General features: G+C 39.7%; 1 protein-coding gene across 3 annotated transcripts in view; it reads right to left on the bottom strand.

The window, feature by feature from the left end:
* Positions 1–19,369, bottom strand: part of ATP2C1 (ATPase secretory pathway Ca2+ transporting 1) — a 220,828-nt gene that overhangs the window by 92,322 nt on the left and 109,137 nt on the right. Inside the window, exons 1-2 of one of the 3 annotated variants that reach the window (XM_074195796.1) lie at positions 16,412–16,499; positions 12,844–12,942 (exon numbers count right to left, since the gene is read on the bottom strand). The exons of 1 other annotated variant lie outside the window; for it this stretch is intronic. Coding sequence is in view for 1 of the 2 variants with exons in the window: in XM_074195792.1 (XP_074051893.1) it covers positions 16,412–16,579 (168 nt within the window). In the remaining variant the exon portion in view is untranslated. Of the gene's footprint in view, positions 1–12,843; positions 12,943–16,411; positions 16,580–19,369 lie in introns of those variants that run through there. One more of the 3 variants, XM_074195792.1, reaches the window with a different exon arrangement.

The following is a 19,369-nucleotide window of genomic DNA, read 5'->3' as shown; positions in this document are numbered from 1 at the left end:
TTAAAATGATCATTCTATATGTTATCATGATGTTCATGAATACTGTTGCAGGGAGGATCATAGACTTCGAGCTGGAAGGAACATTAGAAATGACTTAATCCAAGTCCTTCCATTAAAGTAATGACATGGAAAGGGAGGACTTTGCTGAAGACTATGAAGATTGAAAGTGGCAGGAGTGGGAATTTATACCCAGGTCCTCTGACTCTACTTCCAGTGTTATTTCCACTATACTGTTTTGTCAAGAGGCCTGGGTTCAAAATCTCCCTCAAATACTCACTCTATAATCTTGGGCAAGCCTGTTCAGCTCAGAGCCTTGGTTTCCTCCTAGATAAGGGAGGCTATCCCATTCTATAGGGTGTGGTATGGAAAGCACTTGGCCAACATCTAAGTTTCATGAAGGTGCCAGGTCTTTACCGTTCTCTCCTCCTTCACCCTAGTATCCCATGAGGAAGTGACATTTCTCCTCTCCTTGGTGAGGTAAGCCTATTTCATCCTGTCCAATCCCTTCCAACAGATTGCCCCTTGGGTCATCCCTACTCTTATCTTCAGACTCTTTCTCTCTCTGGCTCATTCCCCATTGCCTACAAACATGTTCATGACTCCCTGATCTATCCATTTCTCCCAACAATCACCCTGTATCTTTTTCTGCCCTTTGTGACAGCAAATGCCTCCACATTCTCTTCCTACCCCCTTATAATCAGGCTTCTGACCTTATTCCACCAAAACTGCTCTGCTCCCTCCAAAGTTAATGGGGATCTCTAGGCTGTCAAATCCACTGACCTTTTCTAGGAACCTCCTCTTCTTTGGCATCTCTGCAGCTTCTGACACTATGAGTCACACTTTCCTTCATCCTCTCTCCTCTCCAGGTTTGTGGGACATCCCTCTCCTGACCCTTTCCTAGATCCTCATCCAGATTATGCCTTTTCACCTACTTCCTTCTTTTCTCATTCTATATGACTTCACTTGGTGATACTTCAGCTCCCATGGATTCCATTGCTATCGCAAGGCTGACATTTCTCAGATCAGCCTGTCCTGCCCCAGTCTCTCTGCAGATCCCCAGTCTCACATTCCAGCCATCTTTCAGATATCTCACACAACATATCCAAAACAGAACTTTTTATCATTTCTCCTCCTCCTGATCCCTCAGGATCCCAACCTGGATTCCTCACTATCTATCTCTCTGCATATGAAAGCTGTTGCCAAAGCCTGCTGATTTCATATCTTGTCTACACCTCCTCTTCTCTTCTGACACTGTCACCCCTCTGATTTAAGCCCTCATCACCTCAGACCTGTCTTATCACAATAACCCAACTCAGGTCTCTCCCCACTCAATCCCTCCTCCTTCCAGCCATCAGAAGGATTTTCCTCAAATAAAAATGTGACTACATCACTCCCCTACTTAAACTCCAGTGACCCTCTCTCACTTTCGTGATCAAATTCAAAATGCCCTATTCCTGTATTCAGAGACCTCTATAGCCTAGCTCCATCCTATTTTTCCAGGCTTCTTAGACCTTCTTCTGACATGTCATCTTCTATGCAGTGACATTGGCCTCTCTGGCTGTTCTCTGATCAAATGTGCTCTATTTCTCAGCTCTGAGCATTTTTTTCTGCCCTCCTGTTACCAGGAATACTTTTCTTTGCCAATGGATCCTCCCTATCTTCCTTCAAGTTCCAACTAAAAATCTTAGGGGAAGCTTAACCCATCTCAATTCTAGCACCTTCCCTTGGTTATCCCCCCCCCCCCCCATTCATCCTGTGTTTAGTTTGCTTTGGATTTGTTTGCATGTTATCTCTCCCACTACAGTGTAAGCTCCTTTAGAATAGAGACTATCTTTTGCCTCTTCTTTGTATCACCTGGACTAGGGCTTAGCACATAGGAGTCTTTTAATAAATTTGTCCTAGTAAGCCCATCACGATTTTTTAAAAAGAACTTTATCATCCATTGATAGAGAATTCCTAACATCACCCTTGTATTATGAAGGGTAGCACTCTTTACTTAAACTTCCCTTTTTTACATTTTTCTCCCCCAGTTTTTAGTAAATGTACTTATTCTCCCCCAAGGTTTGCTTAAATTATTTGGGTTTAGATAGTCACTCTGAAGGCTTAGTGAAAGCAGCTGTAGAAGCCTTGTTGGTCCAAGGCACAAGCCTTCATTATACACCATTCATTGTCCACTCTTACAGTCACATGGGGGCAATAAGGAAGATTCCATCTTGGAGACCCAATCCCAGAGCCTTTGTGACCATCAATGAAAGGGGGATTTCACGTTGTTTGTTGTTCCATTGTTTTCAAGGCCCTTAGAAATCTATGCATAACAAGAGAGGGCTTCAAATAATTCAGAGACTGACACTTATTCATCTGTTCTTAGCCAGTCTTCAGAAGATGCTCCATAAGAAAACTCATGTTCAAGCTCTAAGATCTCTTAGGTTTACAGTATTCTCCAATGAGAATTTATTTACCTAATTCTTTCCCACTCCCAACTTGGTAAACGAGTTAAAAAAGGGAGTAGGCAACAAGTAACAATTGTTATGAGCCACAAATGATCATAGTAGCATCCTAATTGGGCTCCTAACCACAAGTTCCTCTCCACTCCATTCCATCCTATTTACAATTGTCCCCCAAGTGATTTTCCTCAAGTGCATGTCTGTGAGGGGCTCCTTCCTGTCCCCTGGCTTCAGCCTGTCTTTGACTCTGCCATCCTGTCAAACTGATCTTCTCTCTGTTCTTCCCATGACACAGCCCATCTACCCCCTCCCAACCTTTGTCCTGCACACTTTCCCCAATTCCATCTCAAAGTCCCCCTTTTCTTTTCAGAGGAAGCACTGGTACCATCTTTTCCATGAAGCCTTCCCCAGTTCCTCCCAACTGACCGGGAGTGCTCACCCTCCCCAGATTCTTTTGGATAGAACCACTTGGTATTTATTTGCATTATTCTCTTTCTATTTATTCTGCATATACTTAGACAGGGTGTCCCCAAAGTCTTAGGGAAGTTTTAAACTCTTAAAGCTTATTAAATATACCTTGTTCATTAAGCTATTAGAGCCTAAATCTGCCCTAAGACTTTAGGGGACAGCATGTATATGTCCTTGCCTCTCCTGCGAGAATGTAAACATTTAGAATTCCTTTCATTCTTTGGATTTGTAACTACAGTAACTGGCACAAAGAAGGTGGTTCATAAATATTTGTTGCTGAATAGTATTTCTTTTTTTCAATCGGGAGTTTTTCTTCATTTACTTAATTTACATTATAGAAATGACAAGTCATTTATAGACCATATTAGGACCAGATTTTCTCTGTTTCCTGAGTTAGAAATGCTTCTCTTTATTATAAATACTCTTGTCTTGATAATTCTATTTACACATTAAACTAGGACAAGGAAGGATAAGAGAAAGGCTATTCTTCCAACACACAGCTTCAAATATCATTAGAGTCACTCATCTTTTTATTCCCTTAAATATTGGGCATAAATTAATATCACAATTAAAACAATTTCTCAGTTGCCTTATCAGCCTGGTTAGCAAATGATTCAGAAAGGAAAATCCCCAAAGAAGAATGCATTCATATAACTCTCACAGCTGGGGTGAAAGCTGGTCAATGAGAACAGGGAACTGTCTTTTAGTCAAACAAAATAACTATTCAATACCAACTTCCATTTTTAGTATAACCCACATATTATTATACATATTAGTATAACCCACATATTATGTAGTTCCCCCAAACTAATGTAGTAAGGTCACTGTGTGGGGACAAAGTGCTCTCCAGGATGCAACAATACATCCTAAGTGTACAAAGTTTTTAGATAATGCTAATAGTATAGAGAGCCCACCTGCCAAAGACCAAACTGATCTTTTCATATCAGCAGACATATTTCTAACCTAGAAGGAGGAGGGAGAGGTGGCAGCTTGCGGTTTCTACAGAATTTGGGACTTGAGAAGGGGTCAGGCATTCCTAGGGGGCTGGGAGGGGTAGTCCTTGGCATCATGCCCTAAGAATAAAAACTTTGTAAATGCTTCTTCATCATTAATGATTCTTGAGTAATGCCAGTTAGCTCAAAAATTGGGAGGTGGAAAGGGAAAAGAAAAAAAATCTTTAATTAGATGAGAAACATAAAAATCCCAGTCCTTTTCTCTTTTTACTCTCCAGCATAATAGTTTGGCCGCATTTGCTGATGTTAAGGCAGAACAAAGGTTACACAGCAAGATAGCTGGCAACATAAGTCACAGTTGTGTTTCTCACCATGAAATCATTCTTTGTTTTCTTATTCCTGGTCAGGAGAGCTAGAACAATACTTCATTGACCAGGTAATATCAGGCCCTTAGCCACATTGGTTAGAAGCAAAATAATTAGGCAAAAAAACAAAACAAAACAAAAAAAAACCAGAATTCTCTTGGTACGCCATAAAAACACCCATTGAGTCACTTGGTAAATTTGGTACCTTTAAAACATTTTTCCTTTACAATTTCAGAGGTTATATGAGTTAGAAAATACTGTAGTAAAGAAAAATTGGCAGAATGTTCTTTAGCATATGCACAGAGCTCTGGTGAAGTGCGTTGTCATCTTTTAAAACCACATCTATCATTTTGAGTAATTGGATTGCAAACTGCCCTCATTTTAAGTGGTACCTTTGGGTCATGGGCTGATTTCACAGAAAGAGCTGCTCTACCTAGGACATGATTTTAAGGACTACATATTACTTAAATGCAATTTAGTGTTCACATATTGAACATAAAAATTAGCAAGAATTTTCTCCTTGGGGAAAAAAAAATTCACACAAAGAAAATGTCTCTCTGCTGTGTTATCACAGAGCAGAATTCCAGAGTGAGATGAAAGACCATTGTTCATAGCCACTATAGCTTCCTTTCTAAAATGTCATTAACCAAAAAATAGATGAGTTTGCAAAAGTTGGGTCATAGCCTTAGTTTTTAATTTTAAGAATTTTACTAGTGCTATGTGTGGGCAAAAGTTAACAAAGTTAACAAGGGGGGCAGGGAACCCATGCTTTAGCCAGTAGTATGCTCTTTTCCTAAATTTTCATGAAATCACAGGTTTAATGTGCTACAATAAAATAATTATGGTATGTTCTCTTTAGTGAGGATTGTGCTTATAGACCTCAGGACATGTCTATGTTTGAAGAGTATCTATTGAGTAGTATTTTTATTTGCAAGCACAGATTATAAAGTAAAGACCTTTTTACTTGAGTCTATCACACACACTAAAACTGAAAAATAGCAGTTTACTGTCTACAGAATTCAGTAGAGTTCTTGGTCCATCTTCTAAGGAAACTTAGGGGGGGAGGAGGAGGAGGAGGAGGAGGAGGAGGAGGAGGTGGTGGTGGTGGTGGTGGTGGTGGCTCTCACTCATTAGAAGACAGTTTTATTCAGGAAATATTTCTACAGAAGATCTGAGTACATTATGGTGAAACTACAGTACTTGAGTATTTTCAAGACATAAAATTTTGCATTAAGTAAATTAAGTGAAGAATGCAGAGTAGCTTTGGGGTGGAAGGAGGAGAATATAAAAAAATTTTGAATGAGAAGGTATCTTAGAAATCATCTAGCCTAATACTCTCATTTTTACAATAAAAGAATTCCACCAACCAATTGGTCATTAGATGCAGTGTAACAAACCCAGGCTTTTTGATTTTAAACCTACTACCATAATGGTTCTCAAAGTATGGTTCCCAAGACCCTTTCAGGGGATGTACAAGGTCAAAACTATATAATCAAGATGTTTTAATTTCTAATAGGGTAAATACTGATAGTTAACCCACCGAAATCAAAGCTCTTGGGAGGTCCTCAATAATTTAAGATTATAAAGGGAACTTGAAACAGAAAAGCTGGAGAACTGCTTCAGTTCAGAGTGTTTTGCTCTAGCAGTGGGACAGTCACTCTGGTTCTCCCCCTTTCCCTTTTTGGTGGGCCAAGGTGCTCCTCCCCTTTTTAAGTGTGATTTTTCTCTCCAGTCATTCTTCTGGGCTCTCCCCCATATGAAACAAGTCTGGAAAAGATAAGGGAGGGAGGAACTGGCTGCTTGCCTCAATGCTGGTTAGATAACCAGGACTACAACTTATGACAGGCTGCTCAGTGACACAGTAGATAGAGCACCAGGCCTAGTGCCAGGAAGACCCAAGTTCAAATGCAGCCTCAGACACTAGATGCATGACCCTAGGCAAGTCACTTCACCCTGTTTGCTTCAGTTTCTTCATCTGGAAAATGAACTGGAGAAAGAAATGGCAAACCACTAGTATCTTTGCCAAGAAAACTCCCAGAGGGGTCACAAAGAGTTAGATACAACTAAGTGACAAAAAACAAAAAACATAAAACCCTACTATTCATTGCCAGAGGAATCCTTGTAAAAGTTCTCTTTGCCTTGGCAAGTTCTACAAATGAATCAAAAAATGTTTAACTCCTGCACCCAGCCTTAGATTTCACTGTAGTTTTAAATTTGCCAACTTGGGAGACAAAATAAATGTTTACATCCAGAAAGGTAAATACATTTATGAGATAAGCCTCCCCTGGCCCTGGCTAACATCCTCCTGGACCTCTCAGGAACGGATAAGAATTCCAAGTTTATTAACAAACAGAAGAATTGATGATAGGCACACTCATATCCTATTGGTAGCTAGAAACGTTTTCAAGAAATTAGTGATTATGCTGAGCAAGGGACTGAAGTCCCTTGGCCTTCTGACTTAGAGGTCCCCCTGCTTCCAGGAGCCCAAAACAAAAAGTCATATCTATTCCTAAAAACACCCCTGGCTGTAACTAAGATTTGGAAACAGAGTTGGAGATAGTGGAGAGGTTAAATAAACAGTGAATCAGGGAAATGCTTAGATTCATTTGAAGTCATTTGGAGCATAATTACAGAACAGGAAAATAATATTTGCCACAACCAGTTAGGAGGCACAAAGTACCATCATTGGGTCCTGCCTAAGACTCTTAGCAATGATGTGACCCTAGGCAAGTCACTTCATCTCAATCTGCCTCAGCTTCTTCAGTTGGAAAATGGGGATGATTATAATACAATCTCCCTGTCAGGGTGGTTGTGAGGATCAAATGATTGTAAAGGTGCTTCTATAAATGTTAACCATGATTAGATTAAAGAAAATATAAAATGAAATAATACTGTGTAGTGAGTTAAAAAAAAAACTTGCTACCCTTCCTTTTGGGGGGATAAGGAGGACTCTGAAATATTGCATATGAGAAATGATGGATTTTACTGACTTATAATAAAATAAACCTCTCTATTCCTCCCTCCCCTTTTTTCCCCATCTTTGTTCTAAGGGAGAGCTCTCTGAGTAGGGCAAAGTAAAAGAATTGATTCGAGAATGAATATGCTATAAAAATAAAGGCAGCAAATAGGAGTAGTTAGATGCCAGGTCTGGAGTCAGGAAGACTTGAGTTCCAATGCAGCCTCATTTAAAAACTGTTCCCCTGGGCAAATCACTTCACCCTGTTTGCCTCAGTTTCCTCTTTTGTAAAATGAGTTGGAGAAGAAAATGACAAACCACCCCATGCATGATCTTTACCAAGAAAGCCCCAAAAGGGGTCTCTCAGAATTGGACGTGATTTCAAATGACTTAACCACAGAAATAAATAATAAAAAAAAATATTATCACTGAAAGCCACTCCATTGAATGCTGGGGATAATCAGGAAAAGAAGTAAATTTGCACTTTAAGCAATAAATTAAGATAATTCCCAGCTAGAGCTCTATACTCTCTTTGGAAGATAGAAGATTGTTCTATCAACTTCCTTTTGGGACAAATGTTAACAAAGTGAGGGTTCTAAGTTTCAGTTTGAGTGGTTCACTTCCAAAGGAGGGCTCTGGATATTCAGAACTCTTTGCCTAACCTGAAGGTTTTCCATAGTTAGAATACAAGAATCTGGAACAGAGCCATTCAGTTCAGCAAAGTTTGTATTAAGTGTCAACTATGGAATGGTCTAAGAATTGGGGACAACTGACTACAAGTTCATTGAGGGCTATTTACATATACATTTACTCTTAGCCATCAGAGTTCAAACAATGGCCAAGTGGGGCTTGTTTTGGGGGACCTATGATTCACCAACCAATGAGAGCCAGAATCAATTGGGTTTAAAGCATGGTCCTTAAAAAAAAAATTTAGCTCATAAACTCTGAGATAGCTTGTGAAGTTTCAGGTATCAAAATTTATATTTCTTTGGACAGAACACCTACAAGTAAGGTGATGATATCCCATGAGAAGAGAGGGGAAGGAAAGGGAAAGGAAGGTTTTTGCCCAGAAACTCTAAAGGTCTTCCTCTCTCATATATATTTTTTTTAACTAGGTAAAAAGATCTATTTATTCTTTGCCTCATTTCTTACCTAGCCTTAATCACTGAATGGGTGTTGCCTCATTCAAATTAAGACCAGGCAAAGAGACTTAAAAAGATTCAGGCTTCCCTTTGCATCCAGAGCCATCTCCAGTCTTCCTAATCTTATATCTTGTCACTGAACATAGATGGTTCTGGAGGAGGTGAGGCTGGTGACTATTCAGTCCCCCCTCACTTAAATCTAACTCACTTGCATGTCATGGCATCATCTCCCTGATGTCATGGTCTTCAAGGACACACAACACCACTGAGTACAGAAATTAACAGGATTATCTAGGTGCATAAATTGGGACAAAGGTAAAATACAAAGGAGAAAACTGAAGAAAGTGCTAGAAGATGTTTAAGGAGGAAGCTTTCACTACTTGCCTTTGTTGGGATAGAGGGGGAAAAGAAAAAAAATATGAGAAGTGAGACCTGCATTCAGAAAAACCTGAGTTCAAATTCTCCCTCAACACAATAGTGTGTGACACTAGGCTTGTTTTCTTATCTGTCAAATAAGGGTAATAATACACCAACTCCATATTGTTATAGAGAGAATAAGATGAAATAACATCTGTAAAGAGTTTTATAAAACAAAGGGCTGTATAAAATTCTAGCTGCTAGTATCTAAAGGGAAAGGGAAAGGGAAAGGGAAAGGGAAGAATTCCCTCTAGGCATGTCAGAGTCAAGACTGGAGAGGACAAGATGAGAATAAGGATTAACCCACTCAGACCAGAGTATAGATGATTAGTTGTCTGTCCTCCATTCCTGAAGAAGCCCAGGACATGAGGGAAGTGATCCCATGATAAGCACTCAATTGAATTTTTTGAGGGGGAGATGGGGAGGAAGCCTGTGCTAAGTCCCCAGTCTCACTTTCTACTTCAGAACCAGGTCTGAAGGTCCAGTGGTTCTATATGAATCAGGATGACTAGAGATGATCATGAATGAATATAGATTATAAGATGAGGAAGAGAATGAAAGACTGAAAGGGGTTGATTGAATCAAGGTTGTGGAAGGCCTTAGAATCCAAGATCAAATTTCTATTTGATTCTGGAGATTCTGTCCATGCATAGGCTGCTTAGGGTCTTAGTGAACAAGATGAAAAGAATTTAGCAAATGCAAAAGGCTATTAACTGGATTTACACACACACACACACACACACACACACACACAGGGAACTTGATAATCTGTGCTCATGGACTCTGCATTGGCTAAGACCACATCATATTTTTTACATTCTAGGATGCCACATTTTAGCAGGAACTTTGACAAACTGGAAGAGGGTAATGAAGGTGGTATAGGGAATATGAATCAGATAATACAGCAAATAGTTAAAAGAACTAGGAGTAGGGATTGCTTCATTTCTTATACTTGGATCCCCAGCCTTAGTACTCTGCTTAGTACATAGTTGCAGTACATAGTACATTGTTGAGCTATTGAAATATCAGATCCAAGCTTCCAGATCTCAAGCCAGTTAGGAAGATGGTGCAATTGATACAAATCAAGAAGTTAGGGGAAGGTCTGGTTTGGACATTTCAAGCTGAAGACACAAGTAGTATGGCTACTCATGATGAAAGTAACTGGAAATATGGGACTGGGGCACTGAAGAATGACTGGGTCCAGAGATGGAGTTTGGGGAGTCCTGGGCTTCCAAATGCTAACTGAAGCCTTAGAAGAAAATGAGATGGCCAAGGAGATAGTAGAATGGGAAATGCCCAAAGAATGAAAAGAAAGAAGAACCAGTGAAGGCAGAACCAAGAACCATGGGCAGAAGTCACAGAGACATGTTTAGGCTTGATGTCAGAAAAAGCTTCCAGCAATTGTAGTAATCCAAAAGTGGCACTGGGGTTCACTGGAGTGCCCTGAACAATGGTGGATCCTCCTTCCTCGAAGGCCTTCAAAAAGTCACGGCCTTGGAGGTAGCTTACAGTGGGATGCATTCTATGCATCCATTCAGCTAAGAGGGCTGTTGTGGTAGCTTCTGATCTCAAATCTGTGAGTTTGAAAGAAGAAGGAATAAGGGGCGGCTAGGTGGCATAGTGGATAAAGCACCGGCCCTGGAGTCAGGAGTACCTGGGTTCAAATCTGGTCTCAGACACTTAATAACTACCTAGCTGTGTGGCCTTGGGCAAGCCACTAAACCCCGTTTGCCTTGCAAAAACCGAAAGAAAAGAAAGAAAAGAAAAAGGAATAGATATACAGAAAGAGAATCCAGAGTGCCTGGCCATGGAAGCCTAGGCAAGAGAGACTTGAGCAGATCAGGTCCAACAACTAATTAGAAGATGGGCTCCCCCTGCCCCAAGTCTTCTCTGGTTATTGGTCAGCCAAGATCCACATGTCTTCTTGTTGTCCTAGCTGGGGTGTTATCATCCCAAGGGCAGAGCATCTGGGTCACCTTTATTTGAGAAAGATACTAAAGTAATATGTTTAGTGCAATCATTGGCAAGAGCTAACAGTCTAGGGCAGGTTCACCGAACACAAAGTTTGTGTTCAGCCAGTTTACCAAGTCCTACTGTGTGTGTACTACGTGCGCAAGGAGCTGTTATTGTTAATGACCAACAGCAGTTCAATAATCTATAGAATTTGATTAATGACAAAGAGTCGAAATCTTTTTATAAAAGGATAAAAGTCCACTCTAAATTGCATTGTCTTCTTCATTTAATTGGGAGCTTCTTGAGGACAGGGGCCATTTTTGCCCTTCTTTGAATCCCCAGCCTTTAGACCAGCACCTAGCATGCAGGAGGCGTTTAATCAATGCTGACTGACTATAGCTACACAGTCACCAATATTTGGTTATGACAATGCTGAGAAGTATCAGTGTATTTTGGAGGTTTTATCTGTCTTCCAAAGGTACCCCTTTGGTTCCAATGATTGCACTAAAGGTTTTCCTAAAAGGAATTGGATGTAACCCTCGCCAGCAAATATTTCAGTGTTCTATGTCACACTTCTAACAGTCAGGCATAGTACTGGAGTTCAGAAAGTCAGTACACATCTCACTGTTGACTGATCATTTTTGTTATATTCAGTTACTCTCATTCTTTGAGAGGGCAGTAATCCTTTCCTCGGCCCTCTGTTCACAGGGATATTTTTCTGTTGTTACAAAGTTGTTTATTATTATTATTATTATTATTATTATTATTATTATTATTATTATTATTATTATTACAAGGCAGATGGGGTTAAGTAACTTATCCAAGGCCACACAGGTAATTATTAAGTGTCTGAGGCTGGATTTGAACTCAGGTCCTCCTGACTCCAGGGCCAGTGCTCTATCCACTGTGCCACCTAGCCGCCCCTTTTTATTTTTATTAATATTTTTTTTGCAAGCTATTGTTCCAAACTTAACAGTTGCTTTTTTTCCCCCTTCCCCAAGTATAAAATGAAGTAAAAAAGAAAAATGACAAATTTTCCCCTGGGAAATGATTGATCAGTCAGAGCACATTTTAATTTTTCAAACTTCTCTAACTTTTTACAACTTTATCCTGATTACCAACTGCCTATTAAGTATAGCTGTGGGGTGCCTTTCCTTTTCTCCCTTGGATATTAGATTTCCATATATTTTATTTCCATTCAGGGAATTCAGAAAGCTCATTTGAAGTAATTCTAAATTTCAGATGTGCTTCCCCCAGGAGTTCACTCCTAAATGGAGGCTAGCTAGACAAGTTATCTCTCAAATGAGAAAGTTAGACTAGATCATCTCAAAAATTTCTTTCCAGCTCTTAAATTTTAAAATTCTTTGTCAAAGATAACTACTCCCATTGCACTCAGAGATTGCCATTTATGATTTAAAAAAAAAACAAATAAATCACATTTATATTGTAAAGCACATAAGGTTTATGTCTGGAGGAGACGGGGTTCTCTACCATTTACAATAGGGGAAGGGGTAGATATTTCTGTCAGAAGCTCCTGGTTCAAAAGATTTTCCATACTCACCAGCTTTGCAATTTGAAATTCCTTTAGATAAAATATTAGGTGCTCTTTTTTGTTCAATATGACAAACTCTTCCTTTGTGCTGACAATGAGGTCACTATTTAAGGAGATATGGGAGATGGTGTAGAACAGTCAGCATTAAGGCACAAAGTATCTGAGGTCAGGATCTGATCGAAGGGTGCCCTTAAAATTTCATGGCACACTCGAAAAATGTTTATTCATTATTGAAGTTGTTGTTAGTTATTTCAGCTTTGACTTTTTGTGATCCCATCTGGCATTCTCTTGGCAAGGATACTAGAGCAGTGCCATTTCCTTCTTCAGCTCCTCTTTCAAATGAGGAAACTGAGGCAAACAGGGTTAAGTGACTTGCCTAGGACCATATAGCTAGGAAGTGTCTGAGGCTGGATTTGAATTAAGAACTTCTTGACTCTAGGTCCATTGTTATGTGCACTATGGCATCATCTAGCTCCCTCATAAAGGAAAACAGGGAATCTGCAGGGTGAAGGTAAAGAGGGTGTGCATTCTAAGCATGAGGGACAGTCTAGGCAAAGTTAGAGAGGCTGGAGATGCCTCCCCTCCAAAATTACCTTAGATTTATTTTTTACATGTGTATGTCCCGTCTCCTCCGATGGCACACGAATCCCCTGTCATTTTTCTCTTTTTTATCCTCAGGCCCAGCACAGTACCTGGCAGATAGTAAGTGTTTAATAAAAGTTTGTTGTTAAAAAAAAAGCCAACTAGCCCCCCAACACCACCCAATCATGTGTCCATATGACTAAGGCAGCTCTTAGTCAGGTGAAAGACCAGTGGCACAGAATTGGTCAAGAAGGTCTTTCTTAGATGGGCTTTGGTGGGTGTAGAAGTTTTGGACTGGGCTTGGAGGGAAGAAAGAAGACGGATACAGGCAAAGGGAGGAAAAGCTCACATATCACAGTCAACTTTGGTGCTCCCCCTTCTCTCTGCCATGGGGAGGTTTAAAGAAGCTGAATTAAGCAGCAGCCACTGACCTCTCAGGTGCTTACCATCTGAGGAGGCACTGTGACACAATACAGATATTTGAGATCTAAAATAATCTATGGCACCTAAAAAAAAGTTTGGAGGTCCTGGGGGAAAGATGGTTGTGAGAAGTGTGGCCGTGGGAAATATGGTACAAATTCAAAAGGGAGGGAGGGGGAAGGAGGACTTCTCAGGTCCAGGGAGCTGGAAAAGTCAACTGGCTCTTTCTCAAGTGACTTTTCTGGATTTACTCTAGATGAGGCAGCACCATTCATCCCAGCTCTCTAGCTTCTTCTAGGGCCAGACATTAGGCTCAAAGGTTATTTCATTTGATCTTCATAACTCCTCTGTATGGTACATCACCCATTTTTTTTGTAAGGCAATGGGGTTAAGTAAGTTGCCCAGGGTCACACAGCTGGGTAATCAAGTGTCTGAGGCAACATTTGAACTCAGGTCCTCCTGACTATAGGGCTGGTACTCTATCCACTGCACCACCTAGCTGCCTGATCACCCATTTTGTAGTTGATGAAATTGAGGCAGAGTGAAGTGACATTGCACCACCTGGGTGACTCTAGTTTAACACACTTTCTATACATGGTTTTCCTCTACAGTGTTTATTTCAGTAGGTATTTCTTAAGTTCTTTGGTGACCTATGTGTATCTGCAAGCCTAATCTGAGGAATAGCCTAGTTAAGTTTGAAGCTATTAACCATTGGGTTGACCACAATGTGTTGACCACAAGGTGATAACTTCCACCACAGTGATTCTTCATTGACCTACTCTGAAATTATGAAAGGGGTTGTCAGGAGAGAAAACTCAAACCAAAAAATTAGACATCCTTGAAAGATCACATAATTAGAATTAAAATTTGTCTTTTTTTTAAAAAAATTCTCACAATAAGCAATTGTTTGTGCTTTTCACACACTGGGATTGACTTCCCTATTAGATAAGATTCTCTGAAAAATCTTCAGAGAGAGAGAGAGAGAGAGAGAGCAATAATGCCATTTTACTTCCTTTGTAATTTGCCAAAGATTTGAAACACATTGTCCATGAACTGAAGGATATATGAAATTCTTAAACTAAGGGCCATGTTTTGCTTATTCATGGAAGCATGGATAAGCGGAAGTCATCCAGATGGAGGATTCTACTATTATGTGCTTTGAAGCACTGTCCTTCTTCACACACACACACAAACACACACACACACACACACACACACACACACACACACACACACACACACCACTTTTCTATAATAATGAGGAAACCTGAAGAAACTTGAAAATACTATTTGTAGGGCCAGCCCTGCTTCCAGAATGATTACTCAGCTTTTCCATTATTTTAGTTCCTTTAAGAAAGCACATGCTGAGATCGGGAAATGGAGAAGTGTCTAGTTATTTGAAATACACTTCATCAAATGATGAACCACATCCTTTCCTTTCCCATTCTAATTTTAACTAGTGTAAAAAAATGAAAAAGGAACAAGACCCCCCAAAAAGCTATGTCCTCTGAAACAGAATTGATTTTTAAGCTCCACGTGATCAAGATCAACATTTTTTGTTGCAACAACTCATTAGAGAGGATGTATTTTCTCTCTGTTGACCTTTCCTTTTGTTAGTATTTTGTGACATTCACATACTGTAATTTCAAAGAGAACAAATAAAGGGAGCACTAGAAATCAACATGATAGGAGATTTCACAAGGCTTATTAAAAATATTATCCGCATATAATTTATGGACCCAGTTAGTGAACACATTAAAAACAAAAGAACCCAACCTTGAAAAGTCAGATATGGTGAATAGCAAAGTCATCAGTTTCTTTGCCATTGTTCTTTTCTAGGCTTTTCTGTTTATTTAAATGAATTGGGTAACATAATTTCTTCCAGCTATTTAGAATAATGCATAAATGTAGTTTCTACATATTCCCTTTCTTTTTATTCATTTCATCCAGGATTTATTAAATGCCCACCAGGATTCAGACATTCAGCTCAAACTGAAATATGATGATTTCATCAAACATGATAAATTTAAGATTGTGAAATTACAAGACTATCTACTGCAATAATTATTTTTAATGTGCTTATGCTATAAAGTTATATAGCCTGTACAGTGTGGGTATATACTAAAGTCTCTACAGCTACATGGAAGTTCATCTTTAGACTAAAAAGGTTTTGTCTTGGGAAAGAGACATTTTGCTAGGTTTTCTTTGCCTAAGAAGCTGTTATAAACTTCTGGCTGCTCTCTCACACAAGAGCAAATGCTGCCTTCCACTTGGTCTTCAGAGCTAACTAATCAGTTTAAAGCTTTTTCCTATCTAGCTACTCACATTTATTAGCCAGCATCTGAGTCTTCAAATTACTGTGATTCAGTCATTTCAGTAAGGTCTAACTTTTTGTGATCACATTTATGGGGTTTCTTGGCAAAGATAATGGAGTGATTTGCCATTTTCTTCTCCAGCTCATTTTACATATGAGGAAACTGAGGTAAACAGGGTTAAGAGACTTAACCAGGGTCCTACAGGTGATACTAGATTTGAATCCAGGTCTTTAGTTTGGCACTCTAATCACTGAGACAATTTATAAATATACCATCACTTCTAAGACTTGAAATGTTCAAGTAAAATGTTGGAAGATTTCAAAAATAGAACACTAAATAACTAATATCTGTTGCAAAGCTTACTACCTATGTTGCATAATGCATGACAATGTAAGTAGTTTTCAGTAGTCACGAGTAGCTTGATCACAATGAAGGGCAATTTCTAAGTCTTTAAAAAAACAAACATCTGAAATTATTTCTCAAGATTGAATCAACCATCTTAGACCTGGCATGTCATAAAACTTTATAGCAGAGAAGCTAAAATTTAACTTTGGCTGAAAACTAGGGGAAGAAAAGCAGCATTTTTCCGGATTAGGCCCTAAGAAAAGTTTCATTGGTCAATTATTGATTTCCACCCTAAACCTCATTGCAAAGCTTTTGTCACTGATCTTTCAGATTTCAATCTGTGAAACTCCTTATGGCTTTGTAATTCTGATTGAAAAACATTCCATTCTCTGGCAGAAACCACCCTAATCCAGCAAAATGGTGGCATTACTCTGATACTGGTCCCCTTATATAAATCTAGTCCACCTTTACATTTCTAGACAATTTTAAAAAAACATACCTTTTCTTCAGTTTTCTGATTTCGCACCAATGAAATTTTTTTCCTAATTGCTTGTAGAGGATACTTTAGAAAATAGGCAAAGCCAGGTTGCAGCAATTCATTCTCCATTGTGATTGAAGCAAGAAGATTCTTATCAAGATCCTGGTGTTTCAGGACTGGCAAAGTTTCCTAGAGACAAGTTCAGATACCACCTCTTTGTCAACAAATCCACATTCCCCTAGGTCTGACACATCCCTTTTCTGTAATAAAGTGGGGAAGATCAAATCGGAGTCTACAAAGTAACCAGCGCTGAAACACTGTTCGAGCAACATGAGCTGGGAAAAACTTGAGTCTGTGCGGATTGCCAGTGGTGGATGTGACAGTCCTATTTTGAGCTGGAGCATTCTGTTACAAGCTATATTAATGGGAGAGAGATGATGACTTTCCACACCCACAGGCTCCCATGTGGTTTAATCCTAATTCCTCTAACAGCTTTTACAGCTCTTAAGAAGACAAGAAACATACTTCTCCCCCACCCCTTCCCCAGATCGCCTATCTTCCCAACCCACCCACCCACACAACACACACACACACACACACACACACACACACACACACACACCAAGATAGCTACACTCTGTATCCTACCAGGTCTAAATTGTTGATCCAATCTCGAGAAACATTTCAGATGAGTTCATTTTTTATTATTTTTTTTAAAGATTTAGAAATCACTCTTCCTTGTGATCAAGCTACTCAGTAACACTCCTGGAAAGCTATTAGCTTACATTGTTATCCATTATGCAACATAGGCAGTAACTGATACTTTACACTAATTGAATAATAGTTGCAAACTGATTTTGCTCTGAATTAGAGTTCTCTCTTCTTTACATCCTTATCTCAAGTCTACAGACTGAATAGGAGAATATTAGATTTCCCCTGGCTTTATGCTTAGTATTAGGAAGTGAAAGTATTTCATATTTGGCTTCTGCTATTATCTCATTGCAAAGAAGGGCTCATCCTTTGAAAAAAAATGACAAGTTTTTGGCCCTGGAGGAAGAGCTAATGGTTCATAAAAACTTTGAGGTTTAATATTGCAAATACCCCAGTTATATAGGCCTGCATAATAGCATCGGGTAGAATTTCTGAACAAAGTCTCTGAATAGGCTTTCTTAAGTCTTTTAATTGAGCAGAAATTGTTCCATTAGTCATTTTTTGTGAGGATATGCCATGGAGATGCATGGCAAGATACTAATAAGAAGTCATTAGCATAGCATCCTGTTTTAACATAGAAACAGAAAAGGGAGCACTGTGCAGAGGTTCTATACTCTGGCCAAAGCAGCTCTCTATGAAGTCATTGGGATATGGCTGGCTCTGATTCCTAGTCTCAGCAAACACATTTGATGTGCCTAAGTGAGTTGCTTTGCTGTCTGTGCTCCAACCCATCTGTCAGGATGGCACAAGGCCCACTCACAAGGTGATCTTCCACTGGCTCTTGAGTCTGGCTGCCAATCCCCAAAAGTCATTTAGAGAATGCCACTGGTGACATTTCTGGAGGGGAGAACCTGCCGCCCTTTCCCCCCTATTCCATACCCCCACTGATGGAATATACCTCTCCTTGGGAGGTTCCTCTGCATGTCTTCCCTGTACAAAGAATAAAACCAAAACAACTCAGAAGCTGTGACAGAAGAAAAGAGAAAAAAAAATCGAGTCTATGAGCAGCTCGGCATGTTAAAAGCAAACTGTACTGCTAGTCATTTCCCATATCCCCATTAGTACATGGCCTATCAAAACAAGAGGCATTTGGAATAATGCACATTCTGTGTGAAAGCAAGCCCCAAGAAATGAGGGTCAGTAGAGACAAGCAAAGGTGGCATCCATAAGGATGTCCTCAGGGATTTGATAAGCTATTCCCCTCCCCCCTTTTCTAAAACCTAAAATCCTCTGTAATCTCTCCTTATTTTAAGCTTTACTGCATCATCCTCTCCAGGGGCAAGCAAGCAGTGAAAGATTCAGATGCTGTCTCACTATATGATCAAACTCTTTTCCCAGTAGGCAAAGCCAACCAGATTTCATTGAGGTTGGCTCCCCTGCTGTCACTTTCTCCCAAGTGGAAGGAGGGGATAAAGGGACTGAAAAGAGAAAGGAAGCTGAGAAATAACTAACCAGGCGGTGCCCATTAGAACTGGTGAATTGAAAATCAATTCTAGGCTGCACCCAGTGACTCAATAAATAAGATGATCAGATGAGATATTGCATCAGATGGGAGTGAACAAATTGTCTCTTTCAGGTCCCATGTATCTTGGAGCTTTAGAATCCATTTCTGGATCCAGATTTGGAGGCCAGAGACAGTCAATCAAAGGAGACTTAAATTATGGAGGACTACTGCAGAGAGGTAAACAGGTGATAATAACAACAGGAGTAGGGGTAGGAGTCAGCTAGGATTTCTCTATCTCCTACCAAGTGCCAGTACAGTGCTTGAAACATCTCACAGATTCTCATTTGAGCCTCAGAATGTTATTATCCCCATTTTACAGAGGAGGAAACCAAGGCAAACAGTTTGATTCATATAAACCCAAGGCCACATTGGAAGCACTGGAAACCACTGTGTCCTCTAGCAGCCCTCATCTACTGCCTCAAGTACTGCTTTCGCCTTCTGCCTGACATATATTGACCTGAGTTCCACCTCTTTCCCTAGATCAGCATTCAGAATATTTAATATGAATATGTTCGCACCAAATGGGTCATTTGATCCAGTAGTAGGTGGCCTCTATTATGCTTTATATGATTTTTTCCATGAATACTTTTAAATGCCAAATCAAGTCTATTTTAACCTTATCTAGTCCTGCCACTGCTCAAGGGAGAAGAAGAGAGAGAAAGAGAGAGGGGGAGAAATGAAGAGAGAGAGAGGCAGAGAACAGAGTCAGATCTTTGCCAAATATAATTAATGTCAGAAGCTAATTATGTTTCACTGTCAATTCT

The sequence above is a fragment of the Macrotis lagotis genome, chromosome 7, assembly GCF_037893015.1.
Source record: "Macrotis lagotis isolate mMagLag1 chromosome 7, bilby.v1.9.chrom.fasta, whole genome shotgun sequence".
Taxonomy (NCBI): domain Eukaryota; kingdom Metazoa; phylum Chordata; class Mammalia; order Peramelemorphia; family Peramelidae; genus Macrotis; species Macrotis lagotis.
This window is presented reverse-complemented; position numbering and strand designations above follow the sequence as displayed.